Here is a 25,693-nt window from a genome sequence, read left to right on the forward strand (position 1 = left end):
ATTGGTGAGAGCCAAGTCAAACATTAGGTGAAACTGCCAAATTGGACAATCCTGGAAAGGATTTAGATTTACCAAAAAAACCCTCTAACTTTTGGCAAGAGGTACAAAGACTTCACCAACCCATTTCTAAGGGCTTTCCTAAAACTACTGATTAGAATAAAATTCTAGCTTGTACCCAAAAGACTGATGAACCTGTTTATGATTATTACAATCACCTTCAAATGATATTGAAGAAAATAAAGGCTTACCCTTTGATGCTACAGTGGGAAGGGTGGCTTTCAATTTCATGTTTGTTCATGGACTGAGCCAAGACATTTCTCTTTTAGTAAAGAGAAACAGTTTAAAATGGGAGACTATGTCTACTCTAGGCTTAGTTAATTTAGCAAATCAGTATACTCATACTTTAGATGAGCCATTTAAATGAAGACTGCAAAAATCTTTCACCTTCAACCTCATTGAAAGTCCCCCAAAGAAGAAAACATCCACTTTTAGTTATTACTGTAAACAGCCAGGACACCGTGAGAGAACGCCACAATGTAAGAATTTTATTTATTTATTTGTTTGTTTGTTTATTTATTTATTTATTTATAGTTTTTCATCCAGCAAAGTCCACTGCTTGGAAATTATCCAAAAGAAATAAACTAATACACAAATACACTAAGCATAGGCATTACACTGTAACATAATCTCAAAAAATTGGAAATCTTTAAAGTGCTGATCGAATATATTTGACATAGGATAAGAATATTATCTAGGCATTGAAGAATATGATATTTATCTATGTGTATCAATCATTCATTGAAATGAAAAGCTGTACTGCTAAGTTGAGGAAAATCAGATTACAAAGTAACTTAATTACAATTACAATTTAAAAAATTTTTAGACTGTGTATACATATTTATACATGAATACATGGAGTATCTGGAAAAATATTTTCTAAAATCTTTACAATAGTTTACAACAGTCACATATAAGAACTAGGGTTTGGGGATGTTTTTTTTCTCCCTATATATTCTTCTGAATTGTTTGAATATTAAGAATTTTAAACATGAGCAGGCTTCCCATCAATTTTTCCAAAGTTCTTTTAATTCCAAATCATTGGGCTTCCAGAAAATATAAAGTTTTTTTCCAATCTTCCCTTGCAATCAGCTGGGTAAATTAACTCTCCATGGTACCTAGCCTCACAGCTATAAAACAGTCCCAAACCCAAAGCATTAAGAGTCTTATAGCAGTAATTTCTTTTTAAAGAAATAGTAATTAATAAAAATCCTGCTTCTGAGCCTGTTTCCTTTGTTTAGGGCTTTGAGACAGACATCCTTTTTATCATTCGCTCCTCAGTTCATATTCTATTCATTTATTGAGTGAAGACTTAATATATACCAGAGTCTCACCCAAGAGGGGGAAATACAGGTTGACAGTAACAATCACAGACAATAAAATCAGTTAATTTAATCTTAATTGTTGCATATTTGCCCTTGTATTTCCTTATTTGCCCTGTCTCTAAGAGTAGTAAGTTAATTCTGGAGACACTGGGCAAAATCTCCTTAAGGTAAAAATTTTTCAAATAGATCTGTTTTACTTCCAAAAATTAATCAGTATCCTATTAAGTCTTTCATAGCTTACACTAATTTTCAGATTTCTTTCTCATTATTTATATATAAAAAGAATGTTCTTGGGGTATTTACCCAGAAGTATGAGGTTAACCATCAACTCACAGGATATTACAGTTAATAATGAGACCCTTGGGCCTCCCCAGTGGCACAGCGGTTGAGCGCTGGGTTGCGAAGCTGCCCGCAGCCTATGCAGCGCCGGTTCGATCCCCGTCTGCTCCCCAGCCACTGGAGGAGGGTCCCACATGGAGCGCAGACCTCCCCTGCCGCCCGCTGCTCCCCTCAGCAGTGTACTTTGGTCCTTCTGCCTGTTCTGCTCCCTGCTCTGGCTCTGGTGAGTTCTCTCACCCTCCCGCGCTTCTGACTGTAACCAGTGCTTGTATGGATAAATAAAATAAATAAATAAATCTTAAAAAAAAAAAAAAAAAATGAGGCCTTTTTTTTCCTCAGAGCCATTGCAGCTACTGTCCTTTGTTTTGGTTAAGGCTGAGGAAATTGGTATGGAATCCCCCTTAAATACTGTATACCTCATGTAATAGAAGACTTCCTAGTCCTATTACAGCCAACATTTGTCTCAGTCAACCACCTTACCACTTATAAAAATAATTTTGCTGACTGTTTCCCAAGAAACTTTCATGTTATAATAACCTTAACCCATCTAGCAAGTCATTGTCCTCCTTGCCACTAATTGATTATCTCATGACTGTGTGACAAATGGATTGCCTCCTGACCCTCACCAGAATCTGTAAGAAACTTCTTTTGGAATGATGACATCTCAAGATTCATATTTGAGAGGTAAAAATGGTAAATGTTGTACTAGTTATGCAATAGCCACAGTGTAATGTATTCGAAGCACCACCTTTGCGTTTGGCTACTACTGACCAACAGGCTGATTATGGTCATACAAGCCTGTACCCTAGCCAAGGATAAAGCTGCCAATATTTACACTACCAGTAAATACACTGTCAACATTATTTACAATTTTGAAATATTGTGGAAGCAAAGTAACTCTCTTACTTCCAGAAGAGGAAAACATTAAAATCAGCCTTATGTTCAGAAATTGCTAGATGCTATATTTTTGCCTGCTGCCTTTGCTATTAAGCTTTTAGGGCAGCCTGAAAGTGTCTCTAGATACTAAAGGAAATAACCCTACTAATATTTCTGCAAAGAATGCGGTTCTTAAAGGAATCAATAGCAGCCAAACCTCTGTCATGATCCCAAGAGTTATTTCTCCTCTCGATAACATAGAAGAACTACCCAGAAGAGGCAGACAAGTGGTCCTAGACAAAGAAAAATGAATTTGAGAATTCAGCAACTGTTGGTATGACAAAAGAGAAAGCTTTAATTTGGACCAAATGATGAGTCAGTCCTACTGAAGACTTTAAACATTTCTACTCCTAATCACTGTATATAACTGAAATCCACCAATAAAATGATAGTATTCATAGATTATGTAAAGAAATATTAAACAGACCACAAAAAGTGCCTATCTCACTTGCCCCAGCTGTCCAAAACATATCCCAAAGAAGCCTGTTCACACAGCCTGTTCACACAATTAGTCTTAATTGCCCCTGGATCCATTTATGATCTGGCAATGAGATTTCGTATCTCATGCATAAATATGATTTAGTTTTGAAGTGAATTATGTAAAGATCCTCCACATATCTTGGCAAAAGTATTGCCTTTGTTCTTAAAATTCTCAAATCCACAGCTTTTAGAATCCAAAAGCTCTCACTTTTTAAAATTGTCATAGGATGCCCAAAAGTACCTCATCTTTGCCTTTTCTAAGCCACTGAGTAAAGAAAATATATTTCAATATTGTAAATGTTTAATTATTTTGATCAAACGATAAACACTTTCTGGTTGAGCAATCCTTTACTAGCACATGCGAAAGAGATGAAGACTTTGGCAAAGACATCCCATAACCCACAGATCAGTTTATTGAAAAAGATGCCTTCACAAAAACTCAGTTTCACTGGAAAGAATCCTATTCAGCACTGCTGACAAACCCTTGATCAGCCAAAACTTCAGAGAATAGAAATTCACTTAATACATCTAAAGACAACACTACGTCTTGACTCGACCTGCATGCTATTTGGTTACAGAAATGTGAAGATTTCTAGAAAATTGAAGTAGACATGGACATCCTAGAAGACAGCCTTCTCAAAATGACTAAACCCGGCCTATATACATTTCTCCCATTGTTCTCTTTACCTCATGTTTTTTAACTTCTTCCCTTGAACAATGATCTAGCTCTAGCCTACACCTCCTAATCTACTACTAGAAGGGGATATCTTTCTGATTGATTCTAGATTTTTAAATTTAGGGGTGCTAACAAAATTGTTAGCGTAACAGTCTCTGGAAAAGTAGGAATTTAATCACATAAAATTTAAAGGTAGGTACATTTGGTTATAGCTAGTGCACCCAACAACCTTTGGTTATTTTTGACCTATTTAGTCTACTGACTTTTCAGCTTTAATTTATGGTTTAGTGCCATCACTTGAGCCAGGTTTGTAGTATTACATTTTTTTGCATTTTGTGTGCTTGTTGCTAATTTCTAAACTTGTGTCTATAAAATTTTGTGGAAACCACATGCTTAGATGAGGTGATGCTAAAATAGTGTTTCCAAGAGGATTTCCACAGCCTACAACTTCGACAAGACACAGAATTTGTACATGAAACCCAAGAAGTTCCTTCCTGACACCAAAGGACAAGAAATCACTGACTCTGGATACACCTAATTGTTGATCAGTAATGCTTTCAGAGAAAGAACCCAGTTAGGAGAGGGGAATGTCAACATTCAGAACCCTATTTAAATGAGGCTGGGAGGATATAGAATCGTATGCATAGACTAGAAAACTAAAGAACCCACATGAAACCTTGTACTCTCCTACTGTTTCTTTTTCTGGTGAAACAGAAGGTGGTGGTACATCTGTGAGCATCTAGGTGAAGCCGCTAAGAAAAGAAACCGGAAGTTCATGTGGTTATCTCCATGAATGCACTTGGTCTGCCTGTTAACTTCTGTTGCTGTTTTTCTTAACCAACCCTCTGTGGCTTTACTAACTGATTGCCTTTTTTGAGAAGGTGTTGTTCTTTTTTGTTTGTTTGTTTGGTTTTTTTTTTTTTTTTTTTTAGTTTACTAACAACAAACTCATGTCCTATTTGCTTCATGGAATGTTCAAAGAGAAAAGGCACTTTTAAGTGCCTTTTAAGGCCCTTAAAAAGAGTACTTTTTAAAAGAGTACTTTTAAGTTTAAATTACATAAGCAAACTCATTCTATGAGGTCAAAATTGCCCCATTACTAAAACCAGACAAGGACTTCACAAAAAAGAAGACTACAGATCAGGATCTGATGAATATATATGCAAAAATTCTCAATAAAATACTTACAAATCAAATTCAACAAGGCATTAAAAGGGTCATATACCATGAATAAGTGGGATGTTTCCAGAGGAAGGCAAGGAAGGTTTAATATATACAAACCAACTAATGCAATATATGACATAATTAAAAGATGTAAGTCATATGACATATCAATAAAAACAGAAAGCATTTGGCAATATACAGCATCCATTTTATAAAAACCCTTTAACAAAGCATAGGACTCTATCTCACTATAAAAAAGGTCATATACTACAAACCTCTATCATACTTTAGCTACAGCAATTAGAAGGCAATACCATCTTACAGGGTTGTGGTGGGGAAGCACATGAAATAACTTCTGCAAAGTGTGTAAAAGCCTATCTCATAGATAGCAATAAATCATATTTTCCTCTTCTCCTGTCTATAGAAGATACTTCCTAATTATTAAAAGTTACTAAAGCTTCTTTTTAAAAAAAATATTTATTTTCTTACATTAATTTTTGGACATTATTTTATTTCTCCCCTCAGGTGTAATTTCGGTAGTTCTCCCACCACATTAGCACCCATGGTCCATATCCCCCTGCCCTTATGCTCTTTCCTACCATTTTGACTCTTCTCCCCACCGCCCCCTTCCCGGCTCCATGTCTCAGATCTATAGTTAGTTTAAAGTTTTGTCATTTTCCTAACCCTTTGTTCGGTTTCTCTATATTCCATATGTAAGTGAAGCCATCCTATATTTATCTTTTTCCTCCTGACTTATTTCACTTAGCATAATCCCTTCCAGGTCCATCCATGATGCTGCAAATGGTATGGGTTTACTTCTTTTGATTGCTGAGTAGTGTTACATTGTGTATATATACCATATCTTCTTGAGCCATTCATCCATTTTGGGTTGTTTCCATTATCTTAGCTATTGTAAACAGTGCTGTAATAAAGATAGAAGGACAGGTTTCCATCAGAATTAGTGTTTTTGTGTTCTCTGGGTAGATTCCTAGGAGCGGAATCACTGGAGCGTATGTAGATCCATTTTTAGTGTTTTGAGAAACATCCACGTAGTTTTCCATAGAGGTTGGACCACTTGGACCAACAGCTGTATAAGAGGGTTCCTTTTTCACCACATCCTCCCCAGCATGTGTTGTTCCTAGGTGTTTTGTTTTGTTTTGTTTTTAAAAAACCTTTCTCACAGGTGTTAGGTGATATCTCCTTGTGGTTTCGATTTGCATTTCCCTGACGATAATGTGAGGTAGAACATTTTTTCATATGACTGTTGGCCATTTGCATTTCTTCTTTGAAGGAGTGTCTTTTTAGCTCGTCTCCCATTTTTTGACTGGGTTGGTTGTTTGGTCAAGTTGTGTAAGCTTTTTGTAGATCTTCGACATTAGCCCCTAGATGTATGGTGTGCAAATATTTTCACCCATTCAGTATGGTGTGTCTTCATTTTGCTCTATGGAAGCTTTTTAGTTTTATGTAGTCCCCTTGTTAAACCTCTACCTCATAAGATACTGTTTATATCATTCATTTGACTTGAAATTCTCTTTCTCTTTCACACACATACACATACACACACACTCATTTGACCTATGTTTTACTGCTCATTTCAGCTATTTAAACCTTTAAATTCTTACTTGTTCTGAATTATATACACATTTAAATTATCTTTAAACTGAGATTTGGAAGTACTCCCTTTTAGGGGGTATTCCCTATGAGTTATATAAACACATACTTACAAAGAAACCTTTTTAAGGTAGGTATTTTTATAAGTTGGTAAAATACACAATAGACTTTTATATACATTCTTTATAAAACCACCATTACAAATGGTATCATTCCCTCCATTTTTCTCATGAGGAACTTGCGTCTCAGAGACACTACATGACAGAGCAATGGATGAAGGACCAAGAAACGGTTTCCTAGGCCCCATCAGAAGACCCTACATACCATCTTTTTCAGATTTTAAGCAAATATAACTGCTTCAGTCAGTTATCAACCATTGACTTTGAGAGTATATCTAATCCAAGTCTGTTTCCTCCTCTGTAAGAAGTGATTCCATCTACTTCCCACGGTTGTTAAAATAATTTAGTATATTGGCATACCTGGATGATATTAGATGCCTGATGGTTATTTCCTGTGGTTATCACTTGTACCCACTAATTAATTTATTTGTTAAAAGTTAGTTTGCTCTTTCTGATGAAACATTAATATGTTTTCTGCCCAGAATGCATTAGGGGAATTTGTTCATGTAGAATTTTTTGAATTTAATGTAAGTGATGACAAGGTAGGTTGTAACATTTTACACTTCTATAACAAAACCTACAGGAGTCTTCTAGGAGAAAAGACTTGAAGACAAAGCAGGCAGCTGGACAGGAACTATAGCTAGAAGTAAAATTAATACCTGCCACCATGTACTGTTTTATACACATAATCTCAACACTCCTTTATGACATATATCAATAATGCCCATTTTAGAGACAGTATCAGAGATGATTTCTGAAACCAGAACAGTCTTACTTCAAAGTCTCAAAAAATCACTACACTACATTTCTCTCAGTCAATCCTAAACTCACTTCACATTTTAAAACTCCTTATTATTAAATGTGTCCAACCAGATGTATGACAAGTATTTTTAAGTTAAAAACTCATTTATCCTTAGCTCCTTTCTCTCTGTTACCTCCCAAAGTACTTATTTCGCCAAGTCCTTCAAATGTGTCCCCTGTATTTCACTTCTACTTGCCTAAGCTAAATGCATACCATTTCTTACTCCAACTACTTTAAGACTATTCCAAATGGTTTCCCTCTCTCCATTAGAAACAAACAAAAATCCTACCATGGTTATCTTTTCAAAACACAGGTCTTGTCATTTACTAAAGAGTGAGTCATATACATAAAATATGAGACCTCCAGGGAAGCACGGTAACATTTTTTTACAAACTAAAGGCCTACCTGGCAAATTGACCCTTACCAAAGGCATCATACCAAAAGGGCAAAGGCAATGCCTATAACAAAACCAAGAAGTATCCTGAAATAGCAATCATAGATAAAGTGCTCAGTAAGTGCCTAGCAGAGATCCAATTCTTCCATACTGGAGTACATACAGTACACTGTTTGGATTTGAAAATGCTTTAGGCTATACATTATTACTTAGCACCTCAATCAGAAAGAAACTGCAATACAACAAGATTCTGGTACATATCTGATTCTTAGAAGCACTGCAAGACAACAGACCTTCCAAGATCAACCATCTACAAACCTGGCCATAAACAACAAAATTAATTGTACTCTCAGGTAAAGCTATTTAATACTTAGTCCATGTGATTACTTACTGAAAAATATCTTCTAACAAAAGGCAATTTTAGTTTGGGATCTATATCAAAATAAAAAAAATTGCCAATAGAAAGTTGAAAACAATGTAATTCCTATTAACAGGGATGTCCCCCAATTAGCAGAATAACATATAGCAATTGGAACAAGTGAGAACTTTATGAACTGACAAGAAAAGAAGCTTAAGATCTTTTGCTAAATGGGGAAAGAAGTTACAAAACTGCATATATAATTTACTATTTTAAAAGATGTATAGAAAAAAAGCAATATAAGAAGAAAAGATGTAGAGAAATATATGTTTGAGTCCTTAATGGTAGTTATTTTTGTGGTGGCATTATGGTAGACATTCCAATCAAAAGTATGTTAGAATACTTCCAACTGCTCATTTACTAAGTAAAGTGACTGGAAATCTAATAAGGGAAAGGAAATTTGTTTCTAAAACCAGTTTACAACTTGTGCAAAACATCAATTTAAAATCAACTAACCCATGGTTTTACTGAGAACTGAGAACACTGATCCCAGATTTAGAAGAAACTAATAACCAGCCAAAAACACGCATTTCTGATTCTTTGGTTAAATCTTTGAGCAAGCTAACATAGGGCTGGGTTTGGATTGTCTTTTTTGCTGTGTTGCATTAGTCATCTTTACTGATTTTTTGTTTGATTATGAAAGACTTGAAAAAGGAAAAACAATACAGAAATAAGGAAATCAAAGTCTATCATAATGCCACCAACTCTCCCTGCTCTGTCTGCAGTCTTCCCTATCTCAACTACTGCCAACCACATCCATACTTCCACTGACAGCATCTGCAAAATGCATCTGTGATCTAACCAGTTCTTCATATTTTCACTAACATATTGCTTAAACCACCAGCATCTCTCACTATATTATTGCAATAACTTTCAACTCTCCTGCCCTCCTTTGTGAAAGAACCCTTTTAAAACCTAAGTCAGAACATGTCAGTTCTCTGCTAAAAACCTCAACTTTTCATTCAAAATAAAAGGGTACTCTCCATTCTTCCTCACTCTACACCTATCTCACTGGCCTTCCAATATAACAAGCATTTCCTATCCCTAAAACCCTTGCTCTCCTTCACCTGAGACATTTTTTTCCCTCCCTGTAACTGGGTTGGCTTATTCTTCTTCCAGTCTGCACTCGTCTTATCTTCAAGGAGGTACGCTCTGATCACCCTGTTTAGTGCTGTTACAACCCTACTTCTACATTCCTATTGCTGCTGTCTTACTCTATTCTATTTTCTTTTTATTCTTTTAGCACCTGCCTACCTCACATATATACTGTAAATAATGATTTACTGCCAACTGTATTCCAACAGTATTTAAATATGTTTTATCACATTTGTATAGTTCAGCTTACTAAACTACCTTACAAAGAGAACATAAAGTAAGTTAATACAGAAAAGCCCTACTACAAATTTGAGTGTATCTGCAGGTGTGAACTATTTCCCTCCCCCCCAAATTCACATATTAAACCTTAAGCCCTAATGTGAATTTATTTGGAAATAGGACCTTTAGTATATTAACTAAGATGGGCGGGATCCTAATCCAATAGGGTTGGTGTCCATAGAAAAGGAAAAGATCAGAGCTCTTTCTCCCCCTTCCCTTTCTCTCCTTCCCACCTACCTCTTCTCTCCTCTCTGTCTCCCATTCCCATTCTCAATCCCCTTTTTCTCTTCTCTCTGCACAAGCAGGAAGAAAAGGTTCTAAGAGGAGAAAGCAGTCGTCCAGGCCAGAATTGAATTGGCTAACAACTTGAAGTAGGTTCTGTAGCCTCCAGAACTGAGAGAATTAATTTTTGTGGTATTTTATTACCATAACCTGAGCTGATAACGTGTGTGAAGGAGAGTGGGATGCAGAGGTATGTGTATACATGTACAGGAAGACTTACATAAACACATAAAAACTATTAATAAAATGAGATTGGTTTACTTTGACTTTATTCATACACTTTTCTTCAAATGGATTTTTTTATAAAATATGACTTATAATTTAAAAACAATATAAAAGAAATGAAATCAACTCTAAAATAGATAAATGAAAAACAAACATTCAAATCTGTCAATAAATGCTCCTTCCAATCCTAGCACAAATTTTTAAAATATATTTTAATAATATAAATGTTCACAGCTTTGTACACAAATACAAGATATGCCAATAGAAAAGCTAACTGAAAATGTTACTCCAAAATAAAAATGGATATAAATTTCCCAAATTAAAAAAAAAGCAATAAAAACAAACTCTTGATACATACTGTAAGGGCAGGAATGGACACACTGCAGGTTTTCTATGATCCAGCAGACTGGGTGACGGAGGAGTCAGAGTACTCAGTGGTTTTTTGCAGGTCTTTTATTGGGATTTACCTGGTACACGGCAGGCACGGGTGCTGGCGGGCCGGGAAGCTGGCAGTCCTCCCAGTCCCCAGCAAATCCTCTCTATCTGGGCTCTCCAGTGATCTCTGCTTTTGCTTCTCTCTCAGCTTCTCTTTCGGCTTCTGCTGCTGCTGGCGTCCCCGTGACGCCACCCTTAAAAGCATAGTCTCACCCCAAGTGAATCCTATCTACCTATGCCCACACCCTACTCCAGGTGCCCGCCATCAGGCATGCATTCAGGACCGCAAGAATCCATCATCTATCCTGATGGCGGGAGGGCAGAAAAGCATGACATTTTTCTTTACCCTACACACACACAACTTAGTAGAATGTTGAGGGAATTATGCTGAGTGGGGGGAAAAAAGTTAATACCAAAAGGTTATATATGTACTATATAATTCCATTTACAGAGCATTCTTGAAGTGACAATTATAGAAATGGAGAGGAAATTGCCAGGTGCTGAGAGGGAGGGTTACAAAAAGGTAACTTAAGGGTAAACTGCTCTATGTCTTGACTGTGTTGGTGAGTCCACAAACAAATTCCACAGAACTAAATCCACAGATGAACACACAGAAATGTAAGACTGGGGAAATCTGAATATTAGTGAATTGTACCAATGTTGGCTGTAATAGCCCACTAAAATTATGAAAACTGTTACCATTGGGGGAAACAGGGTTGATGGGTACACAGGTTCTGTAGCATTTCTTACAAGTGCATGTGATTACAATTACCTCACAATACAAAGTTAATCACAAAAGTAGGAAAATATTTTGGTTTCGGCAATCATTTATGGTCTAACCAGGTCACGTCAAATGCATTTTCATGTAAAGAAATGTTTTAGTTGTCAACTAAATTTTACCTAAACTTACATTGGTACGTCTTTTAGTTTTACACATGAAATCTATCAAAACCTAAATTATCTTACACATGCTATTTGTATTCACCACTAGAACATATACCCATCTGTTTGTATTCCACACTACACTGAAAATTCATTAGAATTTTCTTTCATTCAGTGTTACATTCCTATCAACCTATATCAAAGTTTGACATTTTGAAAGCATAGTATTAAACAAGCTAAATGAATGGTATTATAAAGTCTTCATTATGCACTTTGTGTATTGTCCAAAATGTTCAAACCTGTTATCAACAAACTTAAAGGTAAATTTCTAGTGCTAAATTTTCCTGTCAGCTGCTACAGGTTTGTGGGATAAAAAGTGTGATCCTGGCTTAACAGAAGACATTTCTGCATGTACACAATACATCCCAAAGTTAGTATACGAACTTCAAGTAATCCACGGTTCTCTTTCACGAACAGACAACCATACTTCAACAACCTGTAGCTATTTTACTTGCCCTGAAAGTATACTATCAAAAACTGGGGGAAGAAAGGAAATGTAAAGGTTTTAGATGTATTATTGATATTAAATAACAGCAACAATTAATACATAAACCTCACTATGTGCCAGGAAGAGCACTGTATCACATGTAATCCCAACTCTGAAATGAGTACAATTATAGTATCGATTTTTAAAATGAGAGCTGAGGCTTAATGGTTAAACATTTGCCCACGGTTACAAAGGTATTAAGAGAGCCAGGATTCCATCTTAGATAATTCCTATGCCTTCACTACCTACTAGAATTAGTAGAACTGACAAACATATTTTGGTAAAATAAATCTACCAGGTTCAAATAAAGTAAATATATAAAGTACAAATATTGGTATAATAGTTTAGTTGAAAAATTAAGTACCTTGAAGATTAACTCTAACGAGTTGAAACTATTAGAATTGCATTATTAAAATGTCAAGAATCAATAATTAAATTGAACACAAGTCAAACCACGTTTAAGTCTTAGAGGATACCATGTCCAATGAAACAGGAAAATCAAAAACTTAAATGCTCTCAAAAAAATAAACTGTTACCTCCCAAAGATCTTGAATGTACTAACATGTTTATGTTTACTACCACACTGCCAAGTAAACAGAACTGCAGTAAGAAAATGTAATACTCTGTATACATAAAAACTAAGCAACAAATAAATGTGTGGTTCCTTTACAAGGTTGAAACACTGCAAGTGAGTGTACTAAGAAAAGAAAAAGCATTCCTGCTTCAGTTTTCCAATGCTTACAAAATAAGGATAAAATTTTCCTGCACTTACCTCCAAACTCTTAACATGATCTGAAATATGTTTTTTCACAAATAATAAAAACTGTTAAAACAGACATATACCTAACAAAACAATTTGGCAAATCTGAAATATTAAAGCAAGAATCCAAAACTCCGATGCCTGAAGAAGCCAGGCATATAAAAGTCAGCCATCAGGGGAGTAAGGCAAAATGGGAGTGTGCCCCATAAACAGTCCTAATTCCAATACTAAGAACTACCTTTCAAAGTCAGAATTCTGTCTTTCTATATTAAATCTTCTCATTTTTAATGCTGTCAGTTAACTCAATTATAACCCAAACACATGCAAATTTAAAACACCAAATTATACTAGTTTTAGCCATCAAAATGACTAAGATTAACTGGAACTTTCATACACTGCTAGATGGAACATAAATGTAACCCAACCACTTCAGAAAACAGTGTGACATCATCTACTAAAGCTGAACATACCTACGACCCTGCAATTTCAGCCCTACTGGAATCAGGAAACCTGTTCACCAAAAACCAAGGTCAAGAATGTGCAAAAAACAGTGCTCTGCTTAACAGACACAAATAGGGAACATTCCGTTGTCCACCAACAGTTAAAATTAGAAAATAAAATGTGTTATACTATGTAACTTTATGCAGGAATGAGACTGCACAGAGTGATCCTACATAACATGAATATTTCTGACAAATGTAATGAAAGCAGCCCACAAAGGGCACATACTGTATCTGTTAATCCTGTGAAAATTTCAAGAACTTAAGATTTTTCACCTTTCACAAGTAATAAAAAATGTTAACACACATATACATACAAACAAGATTTCATGGTGCGCCAACAAAATATTTCTGCAGGCAGATTCAGCTTATCAGAGCAAATCAGTTTATGACCTCTCAGGTAAAGACACACTACACACTCTTACATTTAATGAAGAGCATAAATAAATGCAAAATGAAACAGACTCAGTGATGCTATATGATGAGGTCAGAAACTAACAAAATTTAAATTTCTCCTAGTAGTAATTCCTCTTACATTGTGTTGTGTATTTTAATTATCTCTCATACACTTAACAATTCAAAAGATATCTCAAAAGATACAGGATAAGAGCACAGTACAAGGTAGGAAAAAAAGACTAAAAGTTAAACATGTGTAAAATTTCAAAGGAGCCATTACACATCACCAACACAACCCTGTCCCCCTGAGCAACTTTATTTGCTACTCACAGATAAGAAACAATTTTATCTCAGCTACAGGAGTCATAACCCAAGTATTACTGAGAGATACCAAGAAGCTTACAGCAGAAAAGAGGAGTCTCAGACTTCATCCTGCCAAGAAAAAGGAAGTCTACCAGCATCTAAATACATAAATCAGCTACTTATTCCAATAACTGTTAAATAACTAATACTAATTTTAAAATTACTTCTTAGCACTCATTGCCTGGCCTCTCAAGACTATATCCCAGCCAATTATTTTCCTTTTCTGAAATATGGAATGGTCCCCAGCTTTGGCCATTGCTAATATTAATCCTTAACTGAATGTGCTCACCTCCCATCTTCACTTATTTATATCATGCCCTAGCTTTAGTGTCTCCAAACTATTACTTACTGTGTTAATTAGAAAATTCTACAAAGAGCATATATTAAATGCCAAAAATGTTTTAAATGTCTCTAAAGGTAACAAAACTGGTTCAGTTTCACTGCAAAGTGATGGAAGATTCCTCTTAAATTAATTTGACCTACAGCTCACAGATCTTGCAAAAGTTTACTTTAAAAATGAAAGTTACTGCTCAAAATTGATAAAATTACACCTAGAAAGTAACCATTTTTTACATTTTGTTACAAATTAACAATTAGCATATCAACATTACCAAATGCATCTGCATTAAAGACGTCCATCACACCAAAAGAAAAACACAATCTTTTAAAAAACAAAAATCTCTGCGAGGACACTTAATAACCCTCATACAAGTAAAACCTCAAGTCAAGTTCGGTTTAAAAAAAAAAAAATGTTTTCGCGTTCACGTTAAATTGCCCATCCAATTATTTTAGATCTAAAAACTAGAATTCACAATAAAGTAGGGCTTTCCATTTCGTTTAGAAATGCTCAATATACTCATAGCAATTTTTTTAAAGAAGTATCTGACATCTGCTCTTTTTCCTTAAGATTAACATTCTGTAAAACAGATTACACTTATTTTAATTGTAAACTCCACTTACTCACAACTAAAATGTTGCCAGTCACTAGATAACAACGAATGAAAAAGTAAAAAATAAATAAATAAAAACACCCCTGAGCTATCCGAAGTCAAGTGTTCAGTGCCATACAAATATTCGCTGCATGTGACACGAATTCAAAGCTCTAAGCTGAGAGTTGTAGAAGATATGATCCATACTAACTAGTAAACTTATTCTAGCTTTCAGGAGAACTATGCTGCAATGCAAGTCTGGTGAAGTTCCCACTCTAAACAGTAAGCACTAAACCGAAGCACACTCTAAAAGCTGCTGTCCGTTCGTTCACTAATAATCCTTAGAAAGCATTTCCTCCCTGGAAAACCTTGCTCCATAAATAAGCCTTATACAAACTTTTCCCGTTCTTTTCAACCTACTCCAGGAAGCCTTAAGCCCGCCCCCCACCTTCCGCCCCGACCCGCACACACCCACCGGGGAACCTCAACCTTCAGCAGACACCACTCCACACGGGCACGCAAGACACATGTGCCTGCAAAGCCAACCCCTTTCCACACCCCCCGGAAACTACACCCCTTTTCTCACACCTCGCACGCCTCGGCCCATCCCCCTTCCCCCCCGCCCCCACTCACATCACCCCAGTGCACCCACCCACGTTCCCGGGAACCCAGCCTCCCTCCACTCCCCGGCTCGCGGAAGGCTGTGGGGAGGGAAACAGGAAGGAGGAAGGAGGGCTCAGGCCGGGCCTAGGCCTCTCAGACCGCCCGGGGAGGCCGAGGGGGGGACCCGCGGGCCAGGATCGGCCGCAGGGCCTCATCCGGCCCCCAGGCCTCGCCGCCGCCGCCGCCCGGGGCCGGGGCCACCCTCCCGGCGCGACCCGCACTTACTCGCCAGCCGCGGTCCATCGAGTATCCCGCTGCCGCCTCCTCCGCCGGCTGCGGCTCCGGCCCCGGGGCCCCCCAAATCCGACTTCTTGGGCCCCGGGGGCGGCCCGGCGCCCCCGCCCGGCACTGCTCCCGGCGGAAAGCCGGCCCCCGGCGCGCCCGCCAAAGCCAGGGGGACGCTGTTGCTATGGAGGCCGAGGCCCGGGGCCGCCCCGGCGGCCGGGTCCTCATGCAGAAATTGACACTCCTCCCCGTAGAAGCACGTCTTGTCCTTCGCGTAGTAGCGGCAGTACTTGAGCTTCACTCCCGCCGCCGCCCCGCCGGGGACGCCCCCGACCCCCGCCGGGGCCACGACCGCCACTGCCGCCGCCAGCGCGGAGGAGGACGGGGAGGCGGCGGCCGAGGGGGGCGGGAGGCCGCCGCCACTGTTCATGGCAACGCTGCAGCCTCGTCTTCCTCTGCCGCCCGAGGAGCCGCCGCGGCCGCCGCCACCATAAACAGGGGAGGGGAGGGAGACGCTGCCGGTGCCGGATAAAAGCCGGGGCGGGTGGGTCTGTCCCGCTGCGGGAGCCGGAGCCGCCCGGGGAGGGGGAGGGGAGAGGGGAGGGAGGAGGGGGCCGGAGGGAGGGGAGGGGAGGGGGAGAGTTGGGATTCTCTCACTCACTCGCTCGTTCTCTTTTCTTAAAGGGGCCGCGCGGGACGACTAGGTGGGCGCGCGGGCCCACACGGGGACTTCCAGGGCGCGGGCAAGGGGGGCGGGGAGCGGTGGCGGCGAGCGGGTGGAGAGGGCGGAGGGGCCGGTTTATTTTTAAATTCTGCCTCCACTCGCTCTCTCGCGCTCTGGTTCCTCCGACTTGTTTATTCCATTTTCCTCTTCCTGAGACGGCCGTCGCCTCTGCGCGTGCGCGCCGAGGCGCGGTGGCTTGTGGGTAGCCGGAGCGCGAGGGGAAGCCCAGCCTGGCGTCGGGCCCCCGGGGCATCCGCGAGCTGGTGGAGGTTGGCAGGCCCGTCCGCGGCGGCGTTCCCTGAGTGTGACCCGGGTGAAGTGCTCACGAGACGAGATAACTACCTTTCCTTTCTGTAGATCTTCTTAGACAGCCGGCCGTCATTTTTCTCATTGAAAATCCAGAATGTCAACGGTCGTTTTAAGGGACCGCACTTGGGTACTGGCCCCAAGTTTTTGCTCTTCTTGACTAGTTTCCTCTGGTCGCCACATCTCCTCTCCCTCTCTTATTCCACCTTCTCTTTTTCCTTCCCTTTGAAGGCGCTGAGAGCTACAGGACTGATTACTTTAACTTCTGGGCCCTTTGTCAAAATGTTGAACCAAAAGCTGATGTAGACAAAACCCCCGCTCAGTGCAGCACCTCTTTTCCTGGCCATACTGTGAAAGCCTTAAGTGAATTTTGAAAAATTAGATGCCTCTGGGGCTTCCGCAACACCAGTTGATTTCATTTATAAAGGTGTCTGGTTGCTAACCAAGCTAGTCTTGATTTGAATTCATTTTTAAAAAGTTTTTCCTGGGCGATCCATGATCTATATGAGAATGTTTTTTGGGATTTTTAAAGAATTGCTGTGAAAAGAAAATTTTAACTTTTTAGTTTTTCTCAGTAAAATGTTGTTTTCAAAAGGCACTATCTCATTCGAAAGGGGGCATGTTTGCTGGAGGTATTTAAGGAATTGTGACAAACTGTCACAGAAGAACAGATGTAAGTAAATGTACAACTCTATGAAATGGGGGGAGGAAGTGGATTCCGTAGAGCACAGACTGGTAAAGCCTGGTGATGTTCCTTAGCTGAATTCTAAAATAATACCATTGTTTTATGTTTTCATGTTCAAAAATATTTTCAAATATTTTTTCAACGGATATTAATACCCTTTAGGGGTAACAAGGAACTCTGCTTGGAACTGGGAAGACAAGTGAATAAAATGCCCTTTTGTCGATGGGGTGAAATAAAGTGCACAGTGATATAAAGCAGTATCAGGTGCTAACTTTGTCACATTGGCTAGTAGAAGATAGCAAACATGTTAGACTTCTGAAGAAAGTTGTGATACCTCCGGAGCAGAAATTGAGAACATCTGCTTTGAATTCAGAGAGATCTGAGTTTGTATCCCAGTGGCTCTACTTAGTAGCAGTGTTACTCTGGCTAACTTGCTTCACTTCTCTGTGCCTTATCTCTAAAACACAAAAATAGTGCCTGCTTCATAAAGTATTAAGTAATGGTGTATATAAAGTGACCCATGTTTAGTAAGAATTCAGTTTAGCTATCACTATTGGTAGTGCCTCTGCTAAGTCAGTTTACAAAAGTGCAAGAAAAGCATTCCAGGCAAAGCAGACACCTTGTGCAGAAAGCCTTGATTGAGGTTAAAGAGTTTAGATTGTTAGAGGGAATGGTAATCGTAGAGAATTAAGCAGAGACTTTATCACAAACTCCAAGTAAAACCATATTGAAGGATTAGAAGTTTTCCTGAAAAAGCTATTACAGGGTTTGGACCTCCCTGGTGGCACAAGGGGTTAAGGCACAACCTATGAAGTTATCCACAGCCACTGCAGCATGAGTTCGATCCCCTGCCAGGGAGCTACCTACATGGCACAGCAGACCTCTCCTGACTCGCCCGCTGCTCCCCTGTTCTGCTCCCCACTCTGACTCTGATGAATCTTCTCACCACCACCCCACACCTCTGTCCTGTACCCCAGTCCTTGTATGCATAAATAAATAAAAATCTTTAAAAAGAAAAAAAAAAAAAGAAAACACCCATTTCCCATTGGTTTCTCTCTTTTGCCTTAACTTCTCACAGGCAGTTTTTTAATCACCCATCCATAACCGGTCTCTTCATCTCTTATTCATCCCTTTTGCCCATGCTTTGTTAAATTATGTTCTGCCAGAGCTATCGCTAATATTCATCAACAAATTTATTACATATTTTTCAGCTGTATTATGTTTTCTTTGTAATATTCACCAGTATTAATCATTTTCATAGCACTCTTCACCCTTCCTTCCAGTCACACCTTTCTCTTGTTTTACCTCTTGCCTTTTTAGCCCCTTGTAGTGTTTCCTCTTCCTCTGCCATCCAATGCTGCCTGCTTGGTATTCCTTGCAGAAATATTTTGTGAAATACATTTCAATTAAATTATTATAATTCAATGCAATTCACATGATAACTTCTGAACTTTAAGCTTCTGTTGTAAATAGTAAATGTAATGTTAATGAGACAAAAAAGATACGTGGATTTTAAATTAAAATAACTAGTTTTGAAACCTGGTTTGTATTACATTATACTCATGTGACTTTTAATGTCTCATACTTCCTTAGCTTCGGTTTCTTCATTTTAAAAATGGAAGTAATGGGGCCTCCCTGGTGGCGAAAGGGGTTAAGCACCGCACTATGAAGCAATTCACAGCCTCTGCAGCATGAGTTCGATCCCCGGGCAGCCAGGGAGCTACGCACATGGCGCAGCAGACCTCTTCTGCCTCACTCGCTGCTCCCCTCAGCAATGTATTGCAGTCAGTCTGCTTGTTCTGTTTCCCACTCTGTCTCTGGTGAATCCTCTCACCCCCCGCATCTCTCTTGCCTGTACCCCAGCTCTTCTATGCATAAATTTTTAAAAAATGAAAGTAATGCTTACTTCAATGACTCTCTCTTGAAGATTGAGTGATATGAGAACATGAAGAAAATAATCTCACTACCACTAAGTGACATTTTTATTTGCAAAATAATTTTTTTTTAAGATTTATTTATACAAGCAGTGGGTACAATCAGAAGTGCGGGAGAGAATTCACCAGAGCCAGAATGGGGAGCAGAGCAGGCAGAAGGACCAAAGTACATTGCTGAGGGGAGCTGCGGGCGGCAGGAGAGGTCTCCGGGCCAGGTGGGACCCTCCTCCGGGGACGGGGAGCAGCCAGGGATCGAACCGGTGCTGCAGAGGCTGCGGACAGCTTCGCAACCCAGTGCTCAACCGCTGCGCCACCGGGGAGGCCCTATTTGCAAAATAACTTTTAACAATCTTTCTGTTAGAAGGCATTATTCTACTCTGGCAATTTTATATTTTATTACCTTTAATATTCTTTAGCACTATTTCATGTATCCTTCTACTTATATGATGATAAGGTCAACTACTGTAATGATGTCTCAAAAAAGCAGCCAGGCATGCTTTTCATTTCTCAGCAATCCTGTGAAACTGTTGAGATGAGGTATTTTTTTTTTTTTTTAAGATTGATTTATTTATTTATACAAGCACTGGGCACAGTCAGCAGCGCGGAAGGGTGAGAGAATTCACCAGAGCCAGAGCGGGGAGCAGAGCAGGCAGAAGGACTGAAGTACACTGCTGAGGGGAGCAGCGGGCGGCAGGGGAGGACTGCGCACCATGTGGGACACTCCTCCGGTGGCCGCGGAGCAGCCGGGGATCGAACCAGCGCTGCAGAGGCTGCGGGCAGCCTCGCAACCCAGAGCTCAACCGCTGCGCCACCGTGGAGGCCTGAGATGAGGTGTTATTTTAACATTGGGAATCTGAAACTTTAAAAGATAATGTAGGGGTCTATGACTTGTCCCAAAATAAGTAAACGTAGGCTTTTTTTTAACTCCGATGTTCTATGATCTTTCTCTTAAATTACAGACATCTCATTAGGATTTGTGTCATTCAGGATTTTCCTCCTGTTGCCTTCAACCCACTCAGGATGAAATATATCCTCTCTTCATTATTCACTGAAATCCATCAAATCCATAATTCAGCCTCTTAGATTCTCAGTTAAAATCTCTCTCAATGGGGCTTCCCTGGTGGTGCATGTGGTTAAGTTTCAGCACTGTGATGCTATCAACAACCACTGCAACATGAGTTCTATCCCTTGCCAGGGAGCTAACTCACTTAGTGCAGCAGACCTCTCCTGTCTCGCCCGCTGCTCCCCTCAGCATTGTATTTCAGTGTCTCTGCCTGTTCTGCTCCCCACTCGGTCTCTGGTGGGTCCTCTCACCCCCACACCTCTGGCCTGTACCCCAGTTCTTGCATGCATAAATAAATAAATCTTTAAAAAAAAAAAAAGTCAACACCTTGAATCTTGACACTCAGATCTAGGACAAGAGGTTGTATTGCAATATGAATGTGCAGTATCTTGGTGTAGTGTAGGAGAAACAACATTAGAAACATTCAAGTCTAGTAGGTAAAAAAAAATTCTTCCAATCATCAAATATCTGAAATTGTAAACTGGAGACTTTGGTTCTCATCAGCACCTAGTGAAAATGGAAGTCCTCTCCTGTTAGGAATACGTTCAGTAATACAATCTATGTAATTATAAAAGTCATTCACTTTAATTGGGAATGCTACAAAATAGAATTAATCAGATACCTCTGTATATAGGGCTAAGCTTATATTTCAAGCAGCAGGCATGACTTTGTGTGAAGTCATATGTTTTATGCCTCTATGATAGGACTTTCTTAGCTTATATAACACATTTGTCCTAACAAATCCCGGTGGTTCAAAACAAGATGGCATGTAAAACTGGCACTGAGGCAGTGAAATGGCCTGAAATATTACTGCTCAATAAACTGAGATTTCTCCAAATTTAATGGTAGTTCTCAAAATTGATAAGGCATAATAGATCATGAGTTGTGATGTAGAAATTTTAAATTACTGATTGTAACAAATTTTGGTAAACCATGCTTCATAAAAAATTCAATTGGGCCTCCCTGGTGGCGCTCACCGTTGAGCGCTGGGTTGTGAAGCTGCCTGCAGCCTCTACAGCACCGGTTTGTTCCCCGGCCGCAGCAGGGTGAGGGTCCCACATGGTGCACGGACCTCTCCTGCCACCTGCTGCTCCTCTCAGCAGTGTACTTCGTCAGTCTGCCTCTTCTGCTCTATGCTCTGGCTCTGGTGAATTCTCTCGCCCTCCCGCAGTTCTGACTGTACCCAGTGCTTGTATAAATAAATAAATAAATAAATAAATAAATAAATAAATAAATATTTTTTTAAAAAAAGACTTAAAAAATAAAATATTTATTCATATACACAAGAACTGGGGTACAGGCCAGATGTGCAGGAGGGTGAGAGGATTCACCAGAGATAGAGCAGAGACCAGAACAGGCAGACCGACCAAAATACACTGCTGAGGGGAGCAGCAGGCCAGACAGGAGAGGTCTGCCACGCCATGTGGGTATCACCCCAGCCTAATGGGATTGAACCATGCTGCGAAGGCTTCTCAGCGCTGAGCTCAACCATCTGCGCCACCGGGGAGGCCCGACTTCCTTTTTTAAAAAAAAGATTTATTTATCTATGCATATAAGAACTCGGGTGTAGGCCAGAAGTGCAGGGGGGTGAGAGGATTCACCAGAGATAAAATGGGGAACAGAACAGGTACATTGACTGAAATATGCTACTGAGGGAGCAGCAGGCAAGACAGCAGAGGTCTTCTTCTCCAAGTACGTCAACTCCCTAGCCAGGGATCCATCTCTTATGCAGTGACTGGTGATAGACAGCTTGATAGTGCTGTGTCTTTAACCCTTGCGCCACCAAGGAGGCCCTAGTATATGATTTTCTAAAAGCAATCAAAAAGTATGCAGCCAGAAAAGATAGGAAAAAAGTAATATATAGATGCCAGGCCATTTAATTTAAAATCCAAAATTATTGGTCTTGGTTTTGTGACATCTCTGGTATATGTAAGTTTTTAGATATATGTAATTTGCTGTATTATCATTTAGAATTTTTGTTTTGTACTCTTTTGAAGAGCTTTTGTTTATTTGGACATGCATTTTAAAAAATTATATGCACTTGGCATACATAAAAATGAAAATATTAAAATTAACTGGTTAATTTTCCCTAACTTTCTTTACTTTTGGAACTTCTGGGTTCTTCTTACTCAGCTGTCAATTCCATGGTTTTATCACATAGCCCAATTCAAAATAAATACTTTTGTTCCTCATTTTATATCAATAAATGGTAAGGGAAGAAATACCCCAGCACCTTTAGTTTAGAACTCACTTAAATGCCATCGATAGGCTGGTGACTCCCAAATTTATATTCCCAGCTGACTTCTCTTCTGACCTCCTGACTTGTATGTCAAAAGCCTTGCTTCACACTGGAATTTTCATAAATATTTCAACCGTACCATGTTTAAAACTTCACTCTAACTCCGTCCCCAAGCTTCTTCCTGTGCCACTTTCCTTCCCGTCTTTGTAAAGGGTATTACCAAACTCCCAGTTACTTGTGGAAGAAACCTGAGGGTCATTCACAGCACCCCTCTACCCAATTCCCTTAACCCTACCTTCAAAATATATCCGCTTTCTTCTCTGCCCCTCCACTGCCTTGACCCTTGTTCATATATTACCATCACCTCTCTTACAGACAAGAGTATTAGTTTCCTACCTTGTTTCATGCAATCCATTCTCCAAAGAGCTAGCAATCAACATTTCCCCCCATTTACTCACTATATCACTGATTTATTACAAAGGATACAAATCAGTAGCCAGATGGAAGCAATATGAGACAAGATGGGGACAAAAGTTTCCACACCCTCTCCAAGGGCACCATTCTCCCAAAATTTCCATAAGCTCATTAACCTGAAAGCTCTCAATATTTATTTATTTTTAAAGATTTATTTATTTATGCATACAAGAACTGGGGTATAGGCCAGAGGTGTGTGTGTGGGGGGGGGGGTAAGAGGATTCACCAGAGATAGTGGGGAACAGAACAGGCAGATCTACTGAAATACACTGCTGATGGGAGCAGTGGGCGAGGCAGGGGAGGTCTGCTGCACCAGGTGGGTTGCTCCCCGGCTGGCTGGAGATCAAACTTGTGATGCAGTGGCTGGTGATAGCTTAAGAGTGCTGACTTTGAATCCTGCACCACCAGGGTGGCCCTTCTCAATATTTAAAACAAAAATTGTCAAAGAGTAAAAATTTGCAGTTACAAGAAAAATAACTCCTGGAGATCTAACATTAAATTTGGGGACTATAGTTAACAATATTATATTGTTATATATTTGAAAGTTGCTAAGAGTAGATCTTAAACTTTCTCACAACACACACACACACACACTCTTTGTAATTCTTTGACCTGATACATGTGCCAGTAATAAGCTGCACTATATACTGTATTGAACCCTCACATTGTATACCTTAAATATACACAATTATATTTAAAGTATATGTAGATATGTCAATTATACCTCAGTTTAGCTGGGGGAAAATAAATTTTAAACATTAAAAATGCAAGGCTTAAATCCCATTCTAGCCTACCTCCATTAGAACCTTCATTTCCCACTGAACTCAATATAATTCCAACTCCTTGGCAGCACCTCCCAAACCTTGCACCATATGATGTATCTTTACAGTTCATCTCCTGTTAATGCAGCCCCTCCAGCCTTACTTTTGTTCCTTGACAACACACCAAACTCTTCCTGCTTCACCATTGCCTCTTTCTGGAATGCAGACCCCCATCTCTACCTCAACACACACATACACACACACACACACCTAACTTGTACAAATCCTTCTATAGGTCTCAGTTTAAATCTTAGAGAGGTCTTCCCCTCCCATCCAATTTAAATTAGGTCTCCTTTGTATAATCTATCACCCTGCACTTCCCTGCTTTAGCCTATATCATAATTTGTAAGCATAAATTATTTAATGTTTGTCAATCTCATTGGGTCCTAACCTCCAAGAGGGCAAAGGCTGTATCTACTCAGCTCAGCACTTAGAAACTTTCAATAAATATTTTTTGAATGGTTGGGTAAACAATGTAATACCTAATTAACACTAGAACAAGACTTCTAAAATTGTGGTACAGGGTTAGGTTATCTTTTGGTATGGTTTTCATGTCAATGTTTTGTGAGGCATCTCGGATTAAAAATAATGACTATCAGTTGAAATGTAGACGTTTTAGAGTTTAAACATTTTTAGCACTGGCAGTACCCTACCTAGAGAAGCTGTGGTCTACCAAGATATAATTTGTGAATAACATAGTCAGGACAGGACCCCAGATCTTCTAATACTTGCCTTGTCTGTGGTTTTTTCCATAAGGAAAAAAACAATGAGCTTTGGGAACGGGGAGCATGAGCATGAAGTTGTAAATGCTAAACTAATAAAAATATTTTAGCATTTTTACATTTTTGCCCCTAAAATATTTCAAACTGTTTTCAAGTCAAGTCTGTTTAGTAAGGGCCTCCCCGGTGGCGCAGCGGTTGAACGCTGGGTTGCGAAGCTGCCCACAACCTCTGCAGCGCCGGTTCGATCCCCGGCTGCTCCCCGGCCACCGGAGGAGGGTCCCGCATGGCGGCGCGCAGACCTCTCCTGCCGCCCGCTGCTCCCCTCAGCAGTGTACTTCGGTCCTTCTGCCTGCTCTGCTCCCCGCTCTGGCTCTGGTGAATTCTCTCACCCTCCCGCGCTTCTGACTGTACCCAGTGCTTGTATGTATAAATAAATAAATAAATCTTAAAATTAAAAAAAAAAAAAAAAGTCTGTTTAGTAATCATTGACTTTTCAAAAAAAAAGCAATTTTCAGGTATTATTCTATAATTGAGCATTTTGGTATTTTAAAACTACTTATAAGGATATATAATATCTTCATTCATATAACGAATTCAAAAATAAATTCAAAGATTGGTGTGCGGATTGGATTATTATGTTCCATCAAATATAAGGTGCTACTGATTGTAAGATATACTTCATGTAATACTGAGTAAAATGTCTTATTTAGAATTTTTATTTTATACTCTTTTGAAGAGCTTTTGTTTATTTATACATGCATTTTAAAAAATTATATGCACTTGGCATACGTAAAAATGAAAATATAATTAAAATTAACTTAAT

The 25,693-nt window shown here is 39.3% G+C and overlaps 1 protein-coding gene across 2 annotated transcripts in view; it reads right to left on the bottom strand.

Moving 5' to 3' along the window:
- The window catches only part of PAN3 (poly(A) specific ribonuclease subunit PAN3), a gene marked incomplete at both ends in the record, with an annotated part of 117,568 nt that extends 101,236 nt beyond the window's left edge, over positions 1-16,332 (bottom strand). For both annotated transcript variants that reach the window (XM_084234355.1, XM_084234356.1), the window contains one exon: positions 15,903-16,332. In XM_084234355.1, the coding sequence (XP_084090481.1) occupies positions 15,903-16,332 (430 nt within the window). The remainder of the gene's footprint in view (positions 1-15,902) is intronic.
- Positions 16,333-25,693: the final 9,361 nt, after the last annotated feature.

Source organism: Talpa europaea (genome assembly GCF_964194135.1).
Source record: "Talpa europaea genome assembly, chromosome: 6".
Classification (NCBI taxonomy): Eukaryota; Metazoa; Chordata; class Mammalia; order Eulipotyphla; family Talpidae; genus Talpa; species Talpa europaea.